General features: G+C 36.9%; 1 protein-coding gene across 6 annotated transcripts in view; it reads left to right on the forward strand.

Annotated features, from left to right (window-relative positions):
* Positions 1 to 14,772, forward strand: part of LARP4B (La ribonucleoprotein 4B) — a 206,483-nt gene that overhangs the window by 171,161 nt on the left and 20,550 nt on the right. For all 6 annotated transcript variants that reach the window (XM_043965354.1, XM_043965353.1, XM_043965351.1 and 3 more), the window contains 3 exons: positions 538 to 648; positions 1,686 to 1,739; positions 1,824 to 2,033. In XM_043965354.1, the coding sequence (XP_043821289.1) occupies positions 538 to 648; positions 1,686 to 1,739; positions 1,824 to 2,033 (375 nt within the window). The remainder of the gene's footprint in view (positions 1 to 537; positions 649 to 1,685; positions 1,740 to 1,823; positions 2,034 to 14,772) is intronic.

Here is a 14,772-nt window from a genome sequence, read left to right on the forward strand (position 1 = left end):
TGGAGTAGAGATGCTGATTGAACCATGCTATCTCTTGTGCTTTTGGTGCTGTTGTTTTTCTGTTTTGAGGTTTTTCCTCATTGCTCTGAGTCTTCTCTTGTAACATGACTGATGCAGAAATAGGTTTAATGTTATTATGTATGTGTATATATAACCTATATCAGATTACCTGCTGTCTAGGGGAGGGGGGAGGAAGGGAGAAAAATCTGAAATTGGAAAGCTTGTATAAACAAATGTTGAGAACTATTTTTACATGTAACTGGAAAAAAATAAAATACTTTTATCAGAAAAAAAATATATATGCTTAACTTGTGCAGTGTTGATGGTCAAGTATCATTTAAAGGTAGTATGGATTCTTTATGTAATCATTTAAATCTAGATTTTTTGAGGGTTTGGACACTTGAGTCTATCTTTTTTTCTTTTTTAATGACATGGGTCTTATTGGTTCTGTTTTGCACCTAATTCGCCTTTTCATCCTTGTAATTCTAAATTTGGATAATGTAAGTTGTAACTTCTTTTATTTACACCATTGTATAGGAAGTAGAAGCACTCTTCACGGGAGATAACTTGCCTAAGTTTGTCAATTGTGAGTTTGCCTATAATGATAATTGGTTTATAACATTTGAGTCAGAAGCCGATGCACAACAGGTGAGCATTTTTTTTCTTAAAGTAAAATATACTATTGATATATTTGTTAGTATTCTGTTGGTCAGCAGCAGAGCTGAAGTTTTAACACTATGCTCTAGCTTGGATCTAAAGGAAAGTATTTTTATGTACATAAATGTAGAGCAAAAAGGAACTTGGGAGTTTTTATTTTTTTTAAGTGTTAGTAAAGTTGATATAACAGCAATATTAAATAAATCCAAAGAAATTTGTCATCACATACTTAAATTGTACTAAAACTTTACTCAGATTGTACTACAGATATATGTTCCCCTGTTGCTATTAATCTCATTATCTGAACTATATAATAGGCTGCAAATTCTTAATGTTCGTTCATGAATTGAGCAATAGGTCTTAATTGCGTGTGCTGTGCTTATAATATGATGTTGTTTGCTGTGTGCCAAAGAAAATCTTGATAGAGAAACAAGACAAACATGACAAATTATAGCAACAATATATAACATAATAATCAAGTGCTAAACTCTGGTGGAACCTATAAATGCTGTAAGAGTTTATGAATAGTGAGGAAAGATTATGGAAGAATTAAAAATTAGCATGATTTTAAAAACAATATTGTATTTAGATAGGCAGGGGACAGAGCAGGGTAAGAGCATGAAGAGATACACAGAGGTAAGAATGATTATGGTCTGTGGGACAGTGAATAGAGCAAAGAGATTAGACTAGAGTTACTATAGAATAATGAAAAATAAGTCTGGTTAGTTGGGATGTGATCAGATTTAGGGGGAACCTTTAAAAATTTGTCAGAGGACTTTGGATAGCTGTAGTATGAAATCAGGAGCCCTATTTAGATGACTATTGTGAGGTTTAGTATTTATCCTGACTTCCCTTTTGTTTTCTTTTCCAAATTTCATAACGTCAGTTTCAAATTAGATAATCCAGTCAGTTTATCTTTTCAAGTGTACCATATCTTAAACTAAGCAACTTCTTATTTATGCTAATAAATTGACTTATGGTAGTTTATAAAAATGTAGAAATGACCATTTGAATGTTTTTCATCTCAGGCTTACAAATACCTGAGAGAAGAAGTGAAAATTTTTCAAGGAAAACCAATAAAGGTAATCAAGAACGTTGGCCTCATTTTGTTTAATATTGAATTATTATTCTTAAATATCCTAATAGTAATTTAATTTTTTTTAAAGGCACGGATAAAAGCAAAGGCTATTGCTATAAACACATTTTTGCCAAAGAATGGATATAGACCTCTGGACATGAACCTTTACACACAGCAGCGTTACACAACATCATTTTACTTACCTCCAGTATACAGTCCCCAGCAACAGTTTCCATTGTACAGCTTAATTACCCCACAGACCTGGTCAGCTACGCATAGTTATCTTGATCCATCCTTGGTAAGTTCCTTTATTTTTTCACCTCCCAGTAAGATCACAGTGTTCCTACAGTTGCTTTGTTTTGGTTTTTTCAAGAATTCTTGGGATTGAGAAAGCAGTTTTAAAATTATCTTTCTGGTGATTGTCATGTGTATTGTGAAAGCAGCCATTGATTTTCCATTTAGTGATATTAATCTATAAGCACTGCAGAGAGACAGGTAAGTTAAACCTTTAATTTTTTCCCACACAATAAAATTACCTGTCAGTATTAAGTATCTACAATGAATGGTGATAAAGAACATTATAAATCCTCTTATCAAATATCTTTACAATCTTATGCTTGTGAAAAGCAATACATTACTCTTTTTAGGGGTCATCCAAAGGTTATATGTTTAGGAAGGTAGAAAGTATAAAGGAGAAATAGATCATTAGGAATAATTTAAACACCTGGAACTAGATGGGCTTTTTCTAGAAGAGTTTCATGAAGGATTAGTTTAAGGAAAAATGAATATTGAATGTTATTTATAAGCACTATGCTAATCACTGAGCTGAGTAGAGAAAAGTGACAATTCTTGCCTTTCAGGGTCTTTTAATGTATTTGAGGAGTTGAAATATAGGCTTATAATACACTACATGACTGAGTTTTGAAATGGTATTGTATTGATTACAACTGTTATGATAATACAGAGAAGGGGAACATCTGCCTTCAAGGGACTTACAGTCTGATGGGGGAGACAACATGCAGACAGAAATATACAAACAAGTTATATATACAGGATAAATAGCAAAATAATTAACAGAAGGAAGGTATTAGAAGTAAGAGGAGTTGTGAAAGGCTTCCTATAGAAGATGAGATTTAAAGGAAGCCAGGAAAATAGGCTGTGAAGAGAGAGAGTACCTTTAGTTTCTTTATTCTTCAGTAAATAGGCTGAAGAGAGAGTTATAAGCATGGGGGACATTCAGAGAAAATACACAGAGCCGGGAGATGTAGAATGTCTTGTTCATCCAAGAAGCCAGTGTCACTGGATTTAAAAATACGTTACCAGGAATTAAGGTGTAAGAAGACTGAGGGTCTTGGGGGAATAGGTTATGAAGGGCTTTGAATGCCAAACAGTATGGTGTATTTGTTCCTGGAGGCAATAGGAAGCACTGAAGTTTATTAAGTAGAGGAATTACATGGTTGGACCTCCCTTTAACTTTAATTGCTGAATGGAGGATGGATTGAAATGGGGAGAGACTTGAGGCAGGCAGACCTACCAGCAACCTTTCGGGAAAAATTCAGGTGTGAGGTAATAAGAAGATGTGCTCCAGAGTGGTGTCAGGATCAGAAGAGAGAAGGGGGCATATAATAAGCAATGTTACAAAGGAGAAATCAACAGGCCTTGGCAATACATTGGATATGGGAGGGTGAGAGACATTGAAGAGTGCATTGAAGGTGGGGTTGGACAAGATACTTTGACACTTGGTCAACCCTGCCTGCGGTCAGCCTTTCCTAATCCATTCTTATTTTCACAACTTCTCTTCCATTTCTTAACTCAGATTCTCTGAATGCATTGAATTGTCTATTTATTGCACACAGTGAGATATTAGGGGTCACTTAGTCTTAATTCTGTTAGTCTATGAGGAAACAGAAGCTCAATAATAGAGGAAAAGGAAGAAAATGAGCATTTATATAGCACCTACTACATGCTAGATACTGTTCCAAGCACTTTACAAATACTATTTCACTGGAGAGAGATGAAGTTGCACAATTGTAGTTGTCAGCCTTGAAACTCAAGAAGCCTTAGTCTTCTGACCTTCTCCCTGTACTCTTTCTACTATATCACACTTTTCCTTATGGCCTTAGCAGTGAGGCCACTGACAGCGGAGAGGTAGTAAAAGGATAGTGGTGTATTTTGTTTGTTTGTTTGTTTGTGGGGCAATGGGGGTTAAGTGACTTGCCCAGGGTCACACAGCTAGTAAGTGTCAAGTGTCTGAGGCCGGATTTGAACTCAGGTACTCCTGAATCCAGGGCTGGTGCTTTATCCACTGTGCTATCTAGCTGCCCCCGGTGTATTTTTTTACATGAATTATTTCAAAGTTCTGGGAATAATAAGACTTCACTTGAACCTTAAAGACTCAGTAAGATTTCAGATTTCAAATTAGAGAAGGGTGAGCATTTCATGAGTAGAGGAAGAATAAAGAAACTAAAGGTACAAAGATGGTAATAAAAGACAATAAAGAGATGAGACTGACAATAACAGAAGGTAAATATTGGATATAAGATTGTATTCTTTAGGTAAAATCAACTGGAGAGCCTGGAAAGCTTGGCAAACAAAGTTTAACAATTGACAGAGTGAATGGAAGTGGCATTTTAGGAAGAATAGGATTACATCATTATGTATATGTATGTGTACTATACATCATAAAGTATAGTATGAGAACTCTTTAAAGTATTTTAGGTTAAGGTAAAATGTAGTCTAAATTTATATAATGGCCTTGGGAATAATAAAAGGATTGATTCAAGAAACATGCTGAAGGAAAAACAGAGAATTTCGTAGAATATCAAAATTATCTAGTCTAACTCCCTCTTAGAACTTTGGAAAGTGAGGCCTAGAAAGGTGAAGTGCAACTTGTTTTAGGTCATACATTATTAGTGGATCTCCTCACTTTTAACAAGTATGTTTTCCCTTGTCATTATACCTCTAGTAATGTTAAGGTTTAGGAACATTTAGGTACTGGTAGTACAAGGTGTTTTCCCTCCAGAAGTCTTTTGGAGAAAGGCAGGGAAGGATGTCTTTAAAAATTGAAACTATGGAGTCCAGGAAAGACATTGCTAGGTGGGGAGTGTCCAGAGGAGGGAAATCAGAATGGGAAAAGCTTTGAGTCTGCATCACATCAGGCTTAATTAAAGGAACTGAGGATATTTGTCTCAAGAAGAGAAGATGAGGGGGATACTGAGGCCCAGAGAAGTTGAATAACACTCAAGGTCACATCAGTGGTTTCTTGTTTTAGGGGCAGAGCCAGTGTGGCAGAATAAAGGCATAATTGCCTGAACTCTTCCAAATTCACCTCCAAACAAGTATAAAATAATGCCTCAAAATAAATTCTGAAGCAACAGAACCTACAAAAGGATAAGGCGAAACAATTTTCCAGTCTGAAACAATTTAGAAGGTCAGCAAGAGTGAGACTGGAGCACAGTCCAGCGCAGGCTATGCCAGCACAGCTGTGCCCCAGCAAACCAGCAGCAGACCTTAGGGGAAGGGGGGTGACTGAATTAGTAACTTTCCAGATCTCTCAGCCCACCAATGGTAAGAGTGTCAAATAACTAGTCAGAAGGAGATTACAGGAGGACTTTTGCTAGTGCATGACTCTGTTGTATTGTCCTTAAATGGTTTGGGTTTCCAGGGTGAGGAGGAGGACTGACAGGAGCTTGGGACCCTGGTTACAGTTCCAGGGTAGAAAAAGAGATCTTGTGCTTATTCACAGAGCATAGGCTAAGAGAGCACTGACCAGAGCGCTCCTTAAATCAAACCACCTTAGAAGTACTGAAACTTATAGACAGCTCTGAATACATCAGCACAAAAAAGCCCCTGAAGTTTAGGACAGTGCCCACTGCACCCCAGGAGTAGAGCCCAATTTTAACATGAAGTTAAAAGTCAAGAAAAAGGCTGGAAAAATGAGTAACATCAAAAAAGGAACCTGACCAAAGAAAGTTACTATGATGACAGGGAGGATCAAAACACAAATTAGGAAGAATGCAATGGGATCAAAGCAGTTACATGAAAACCTCAAAGAAAAAAATGTGAATTGGTCTCAAGTCAAGGAAGGGCTCAAAAAAGATTTTTAAAAATCAACTAAGAAAGACAGAGGAAAAATGGGGAGAAGAAATTAAAATGATGCAAGAAAGAGTCAACAGCTTGGTAAAGGGGGCACAAAAATACTGAAGAAAATAACACCTTAAAAACAAGAATAGGTCAAATGGTAAAAGAGGCACAGAAATCCACTGAAAAGACTATTCCTTAAAAAGAATTAGTCAGGGGGCAGCTAGGCGGCACAGTGGATAAAGCACTGGTCCTGGATTCAGGAGGACCTGAGTTCAAATGCGGTCTCAGACACTTGATACTTACTAGCTGTGTGACCTTGGGCAAGTCACTTAACCTCCATTGCCTCGACAAAAAAAAAAGTCAAATTGAAAAGGAGGTACCAAAAATTCACTGAAGAAAATAATTCCTTAAAAATTCGATTGTTTTTAATATTTAATTATTTGTGTAGTTTTAAATTGTTTTCTATGTTTCACAAGTACTTTAAAAAAAATTTAACCTACTGACTAAGCCAAATTTAGACAGTCCATAACAGTTCCCAAGTCTTGTATTTTTTACCTCCACAATATCTATTATGTCTTATTTCCTTCTCCACTCACACATCCACTACCCTAATTCAGGCCAAGGATGTACTTATAAATGTTTAACAACAGGCTCTCCAAATAAAATATGCAGATGATGAAAAAAAAAATTGAAACTATGTTTTGGGGGAGTTGAGTTCAGAAATATGAAGTTTAGAAATGTATGAACAATTGGAGGCAGCTAGGTGGCGCAGTGGATAAAGTGACTGCCTTGGATTCAGGAGATCCTGAGTTCAAATCCGGCCTCAGACACTTGACACTTAGTAGCTGTGTGACCCAGGGCAAGTCACTTAACCCTCATTGCCCCGCAAAACAAAACTATATATATGAATAATTGTGTAGAGTGTTCCTATGTTATTATCCAACCTTAAGTAACATTTTTTTTTAAGTATAGTATACCCTGGATTCAGGAGGACCTGAGTTCAAATCCAGCCTCAGACACTCGACACTTACTAGCTGTGTGACCCTGGGCAAGTCACTTAACCTCAATTGTCTAACCAAAAACAAAACAAAAAAAAATAAAGTACAGTATAGGGGGCAGCTAGGTGGCACAGTGAATAAAGCACCGACCCTGGATTCAGGAGGACCTGAGTTCAAATGCAGCCTTGGACACTTTACACTAGCTGTGTGACCCTGGGAAAGTCACTTAACCCTCATTTCCCCACAGATTATAAAATTGGTAAATGGTTTCATGATCCTGTCCTTTGAGAACAAGAACAGTTTCCAGTGTAAACAAAGGCTTCATTTTGATCTCCAGGAGCACTATCATTTTTACAAAATACAGAAAGGAGAATTCAGTCAGTGCCTTTGCTTGCTTGCTTGTTTTTGTGCTTCCTCTTGTTGACTTTGATATAGAGGTCGGTGGCCATGTTCCTGTTCTCCTGGATGGGCCTCTAAGAATTGGGAGTGGAGTGGATGCAGGCAGTCACCTCCTTTTATTCCTATAAAGGTTAGAAATAGAGAACCACATTGCCCTGCTTGCTCAAAAGACTCATGAAAAAGACAACAGTGTGCAAATCTAAAGGTTTTGGAATCAAGGAACTTGGAACCTAGTTTTCCTGCCTTTAAACCTGGAGATCTACAGAGAAGCTGAGAGAAAGTGCTATATTGGAAGGTAAGAATCTAAGTTTAAAATGATAGATTATATTTTAGCTGCATTACCCTATTTTCATTAATTCACAACTTTTAATAACAGTTGAGATTTTACCAGTTGAATATTTTTGTGCAGAATTATCTGTCCAATTCTAGTGATGAGTTGATGCTTCTCTGGCTAGCATGTTCAGAGCTAACAAGGAGAAACAAAAACCTAATTTGTGTGTGTTAAAGCTTAATATTTGTATTAAAGCTAACCACTAAAACAAATTTTTCTGTTTTTATCCCATCAGCAAATTGGTGAGACCCCCTCTGAAGACATTTCCACACTGAAGGAGTGGTGAACCAACATGACTTGCATACACTGTCAAATTTAATATGGATTTCAGATGTATTTTGGGTGATCAGACACATCCTTATATCTAAGAACTTCTTGCAGGTCGTTAAAACAAGAAAGTCTTTACGGATGATGACCATCATAAAGAAAATGCCAGTTAATCTTTCCAGCGTTTTAGATCCAGATGTCTTCTTGCATTTTCTGTTTCTCTAAGATCAGCAGCATCATAAAAGAGAAAGGTGCAATATCCTTAAGTAACTAAGTACCATAAGCATCTACCTACCCAGAGTTTCCATTTCTAGATGAAATGACAGTTGAAGTGAAGAAAAAACTTGAGCAAGTTCTTGGGAGAGCATTATATTCTTCAGAACAACTACTGCTGATAAGTGAAAATATGTACTGGCAAGGACATCTTTTGCTATTCTAAACTCACACATTTAGCCCATCAGAGATTCTTTAAATAAGCATGCTTCTTGGGATGAGTATATGAAGGGTCAGTAGCATATGTAGAAGGAAGAATTACTGAAGCATTTATTCGTTCAACTTATATTGGATCACCTTCCACAAACAAGGAACTATGTTAGGTAATGTGGGAAATACAGAGATGTATCATGCAGTGCATGACAGTATAAATTATTTGCCAAAATCTGTTACCAGGCATTAGGAGGGATCACTTTCAACCAGGGTGATCAGGGAAGGCTTCATCCTGAAGTCTCACGTTTCATCTGTATCTTTCAGGAGGCAGTAGTTTTCTATAGACAGAGATGCAGGACAGTAAATCCAAATGCATGTAGGTAGAAAAGCACAGAGAATATCTGTGGAACTACAGCAGGCAAACCAGTCTGGTTTCAGTGTACAAGTAGGGAAGGGAAATGAAGATGCTTGTGGAAGTCCTCAAATGGCAAGTTAGGAATTTGGACCTTACCCAGCAAGTCAGGGCTAGTCACCAAGGGTTTTGAGGAAGGAATTAATCAAAGCCAAGGCACAGAACATTTAAAGTCAAATATCTGAGTTCAAATTCTGGCTATTGTGTTTATTATCTGTGTGACCTTGAACAAGTCTCTAACTTCTCCAGTCCTTGAAATCTTCATCTACAAAATGAGAGAATTAGACTGCTTAATCTCTGATTGTTATTTATTTTAAATGTATGATCTTTTAGGAGTGCTCAACTGAACCAATAGCATTTGGACTGGGTGAATTGAGAAGGGAAAATACCCACTAAGCAATTGCAATATTTAAAGGATGAAGTGATAAGAGGATCTAAACTAGGCTCCTATTGGGAGTAGAAACAACTGCAGAAAAATTTAGCAACTCATATGACATCAGAGGGAAAATCCAAGGATAATTTCCCAAGTATGAAACTTAAGGGACTAGTCCCAGAATTGAAATGTACAACACACAATTTTAATATTTGAGGTTAATTCTTGAGAGAGAAGGGAAGGCTCGAAATCAGAGGGGCAGTGCTCACTTTTAAAAGGTAGCTCAGCACAAGTAGTAAGTTAAAGGGGTAGAAGAAGCACAAGAATGATTCAGTGTCACAGAAGCCAAAGGAATACCCATTTTCAAGAAGAAAGGTTGGCATATATACAAAAATGTTTATAGAAGCATGTTTGTGATACAAAGAAGCTGGAAACAAAATGTGCCCTATCATTGGGGAATGGCTGAATTATGACACATGAGTAAAATGGAATATTACTGCACCATGAAAAATATGAAGAATTCAGAAAAACATGAAAAGACTTATGTGGAGTGATGCAAAGTGAAGAAAACCAGAGCCAAAAAAAATCAGGATATACACTGTCCACAACAATGTAAATTCAACATGGAGAGGCAACAAACTTTGGTCAAATAAAATGGTCAATGTTAATACCTTATTGTAAAGGTTAAAAGACAAATCCCTCCTTTCAGTTCACAATAAGATATTTGATTGGGGTGGGGGTGGGAAGTGAATTACATGTCAAAAAGCATATGTGTGAAAACAATTTATAATAAACTTTCTTATAAAAAAGGAAAATGGTCAGCAGTGTCAGATATCTTAGGCCACAGCTTAAGGAATCCTAATGTATCTAGTGAAGAAATAATCGATGATCTCTGAAAGAATAGGTTCAGTAGGAGTCATGCATAGAGTTCAGATCTCACCTTGAACAGAATTGATAGTGAAAATGAGAGTCGTCGAGGGCAGATGTGGAGTTTTCTTCTTCAAGGATGTACAGGAAAAGTAAGGTAACTAGAAGAATAAGAAATAGCAAATAAAAGTTCTGGGTTTTCTTCTCCAAAACAGGTATTTGTTTGTGTTAGGAAGGTGCTAATAGATAGGAAGAGATTGGAAAAGATGTTTGTGTCAAGGCCTTGTGGCCTTGTGGCCTACTATAAAGAATCTTAGATTTGGAGCCTGGGTACCTTGGGATGAATCCCAGCTCTACTGGGTGACATGTTGTTTCCATGAGCCTTAGTAATTTCATCTATAAAATCAAGGATTTGGATCAAAAATTTCTAGTCTTTTCCGTCTCTGAAGTCAGTGATTTTTTTGCCTTGCTAATGGGGCAAATAATGTTAAAGCAGGCATTGAACTTAGTCCTCTGAGATGATAGGATCACAGATTTGAAACTAGAAGGAATCTTTGAAGCCATGTAGACCAATCCTGTTACATCCTCTCTCTACTCCCTTTGTTCTATAAATGAGAAAAAGGAACCAGAGAAATGTGCTTCTCTACAAATCTCCTTAAGGTATCACAGGCACCAAGTATCAGATAGAGGATTTCAACCCAGTTCTTTGATGCCAAATATAGCACTTTTTCCTTGGTACCACAAGACACATTATGAATAGATGTCTACATGTGATTGTAATGGAATGTAAATGCCATGTTTAACTTACCCAGAATACCTGTAAGAGATGAAGAACAGTTAAAAAGCACACAGAAACTATTAGTATCTTACGTCTCCAAGGATAAGCCAAAAAAAAAAAAAAAGAATGAAATGAAGAAAACAGTTGTATTGAAACTAGTGAACTCAATGAGGCAGATAAATGATGCCCTTTGGAAGATTTATTAAAACAACAGCAACAAAATCAAACAGTAAATAGTTAGGACTTGGACTGTACCCAAAAGGGGAAATAGGCTTCAGAACTCCCATGTGATTTATTTATTATTATTTTATTTTGGTGAGGCAGTTGGGGTTGGTTAAGAGACTTGCACAAGGTCACACAGCTAGTGTCAAGTGTCTGAGGCCGGATTTGAACTCAGGTCCTCCCAAATCCAGGGCCAGTGCTCTATATCCACTGTGCCACCTGGCTTCCCCTCCCATGTGATTAAAAAAAATTTTTTTTGAAGTGTCACTGCATCCAAATTCAGTGTTATTTTCAAAATGTCCTGATCCATTGACTCAGATACTCAGTCCTTTAAGAGCATTTATAGGTATCTTTGCTTTTAGAAAAAAGTGAAAACTTTTCTTGAGAAAAGGCTTTGTTATCAGGCAGTTCATGACTAATGTCTTTGATTCGAGTCAATAAAACTATACTGTTTCTATGGCAATTGACTCCTTACAAATCACTCAGTACCCTTAGGCCTTGGTATGGGGGATAGGGATCATAAATCTTGTAGTACTGCCTCAGCCAGGTAGTTATAGTCAATAGCAAGCAAGCATTTGTTAAATGCTTCCTGAGTTCTGGATACTATACTAAACAGCAGGAATAGGGAAGCAAAATCATGGTCCCTTCCCTTAAGGCACTCATGTTCTAATGAAGTAGAGAAACTTCAGAATAGAACTGCTCTCCACTATACAATATCAAACTCCCCAGTGGCACTCGCATTCACCCTCTATCTCCAGTGACCCCTCCTGTTGTTTCTACCTTTCACAACTTCCCTTATACTCCTCCCTCTCCTCACTAATATTACAGTCACCCATTTCAGGCCCTTATCACCTCTCACCTGGAATATTACAATAACTAACGTTTTCATTTGTCTCTTTGCCTCATGTCTCTCACAACTCTTACCCATCCCCCACTCAGCTGCTAGTCATTTTCCTAAAGGGTAGGTCTTACCATGTCATCCCCCATTTTGTGAATCCCTATACAACACTCATCTCCCCTCGCTCTGCCTCTTCACTAACTGATGAAGTTCCTGTATGCTCTACCCCCTCATCTCTGCCTTTTGGTTTCACTGACTTTCCTCAAGACATAGCTGAAATATTGCCTTCTGCAGAAGGTCTTTCCAGCCCACCCTGCAAGTGCTAGAGTCTAAGGATATTTTTCAGTTAATCTATGTATTTTATATGCATCTATTCCATTACATATTGTCTCACTCATTGGAATGTTACTTATTTAATAGCAGACTTTAACTTTATATTTCCAACAGTTAATATAGTGTTGGACACATAATAAACCTTAATAAATGATTTATTTGATTGATTGAAGTGAATCCTGCCTAAGTACAGTACTCCTGCAATGTGGAGGCAAACTTTATGACTTTCAAATTCCTTAGTCATCTGTTTCACGTAAATGGCATTAATCTGTTTGGAAATAAATTTAAAAAATAAAGTTGAGGTGTAGAGTAAGGTTGAGAAATGTGTGTCATTTATCTGTGTGTTACTAAATGATGCCACTAATAGTACTAATTAAACTTTAAGAAAATTATTAATAATCAGTTCTATGGACAAAAGTTGTCAATTCAAAATTTTGCTTATGTCTTCTCAGGTTACCATTGTAGATTCTTAAGTTTTTTTGTTTGTAATTTCATTTGTAACATGACATTTTGAAACTATTTCAATTAGTAAATTTACAATTGCTCTGATTAAAGTAGTCTTTTAAATTTAATATACCAGACTTAATTTTATGATTAAACAAATGTACAAAATACATATATTTTATGTTCCTAGACTACTATATACTTTATGTCACAAACCCTTTTTGTAAAAACATTACCTATTTTTTCCCCTAGGAACAACAAAAGTTTTCGTGGCATCAGAATTTGAGGGAGATTTCTGGTTTTTAAAAAGTAATAAAATTGGGGGGCAGCTAAGTGATGCAGTGGATAAAACACCGGCCCTGGATTCAGGAGGACCTGAGTTCAAAAATGGCCTCAGACACTTGACACTTACTAGCTGTGTGACCCTGGGCAAGTCACTTAACCTCAATTGCCTCACCAAAAAAAAAGTAATAAAATAACTATTGAGAAATTACTTAGGTTTCAGGATTATGTCACAGAGCAACTGGCAGAATGAACAGTGAGGGGAATTGAAATGGGGAACTAATTTTGGTACTGAAGACTTGGTTAGAAATAAAAATTTACTTAATTTTAACTGTGAAAAAAAGAATAAAAGAGGGGAAAATTGTTTTTGTTGGCACTAGTCTTATTTACTGTGAAGTTTAATAAGTGGGATGAGTGGTTTTTCTCTTATTGGTTTATAAGTGACAAAGAATTTGTTGTTCAAATCTAATGCCATTGAAATAATTACAAGCACAGTTTATATAACAATTGTATAGTCTAGTAGGTAAATTTATCTTCCTTTTAAAATAGTAACAAGGCTATATCTGTTGGTTTTGGTTCAGTATATTTCCAGTCATGTATGTTTCTTGACAGTAAATTATTATCTACTTGGTCTACTATATTATCCTTTGTATAAATCAGTTGGTGTAGTTTTGCTGTTTCCTTTTAGGGTTTGGAAGTGTGTTAATGGAAATATTATTGCTGATGATTTTTAGGATACTAGAATACTATGTTAAGAGTTGTTACATTTAACTTTTTTCCAAGTGGAAAATCAAGAAATAGAGGAATTCTTCCTTGTAATTAAACTCAATCTGGTAAAATTAAGAAAATAGCTTTGCTTAATTGGGGGGGGGGAGTGAGGCAATTGCGGTTAAGTGACTTGCCCAGGGTCACACAGCTAGTGACTGTTAAGTGTCTGAGGACGGATTTGAACTCAGGAACTCCTGAACCCAGGGCCAGTGCTCTATTCCACTGCACCACCTAGCCGCCCCGTGCTGGTAGATTTTTTTAAAAAGAAAGACAAAAGGTAGTCTAGGATAAAAGGGATGGAGGCTTATCCTAGGTTAGCAACTATGCAAATAGAGAGAAGAAAATGCATTGAGAGATAATATTAATAGCTAGCATTTTTATGTGGCCTTAAAGTTTGTAGATTGTTTTACAAATATCCTCTTAACGACCCTGGGAGGTAGGTGTTATTTAAGGTAGCCAGAGATTAAATGACTTGTCCAGGGTCACACAGCTAGTTGTCTGAGGCCCTATTTAAGTGGGGTCTTCTTGACTCAAGTCTACCATTCTATACACTGAGCCAAGCTCCCTTTTTTGAAAGAGAAAGGTATTGAGATCTGGCCATCTGTTGGCTATCTGGGGTATGTGAATGTGAGGAGCTAAAGATGACATTGAAGTTGTCCTATATAATTGAGAGAAAATAGTGATAGGGAACTTGGAAGAAAGGAAGATTTGGGTGAGAGGGATAGATAATGAATTCTCTTTTGGACATGCCGAGTTTGACTGCTAGGTCAGGGTACTTAAGAGACAGTTGATGATTGAGGATTGTAGCTCAGGAATGAGGCCTAGGGCTGGCTGGCTGTCTACACACAACACACACACACACACACACATATGTGTGTGGGGGTGTGTCTGGGAATCACCTGCTTAGATGATGATCATGGAGCCCGGGGGAGCTAATGGGATAACCAAACAAAATCATGTAGAGGGAAATGAAAAAAGGACCAGGACAGAACTGGGCAATGGTCAGTCATCCACAGTTAGTGGTCATTACATAGATAAAGATCCAGTGGTCAGACATATAGGAGGAGAACCAGGAGAGAGCAGTGTCATCAGAACCCATCCCGGAGGAAGTGATCAACAGTGTCCAACACTGCAAAGAAATTAAGAAAGATGAAGATTTTTAAAAAGCCATTAGTTTGTTTTACCAAGATGTTTATTTTTTTTAGAAGACCTCTTA

The sequence above is a fragment of the Dromiciops gliroides genome, chromosome 5 (genome assembly GCF_019393635.1).
Source record: "Dromiciops gliroides isolate mDroGli1 chromosome 5, mDroGli1.pri, whole genome shotgun sequence".
Classification (NCBI taxonomy): Eukaryota; Metazoa; Chordata; class Mammalia; order Microbiotheria; family Microbiotheriidae; genus Dromiciops; species Dromiciops gliroides.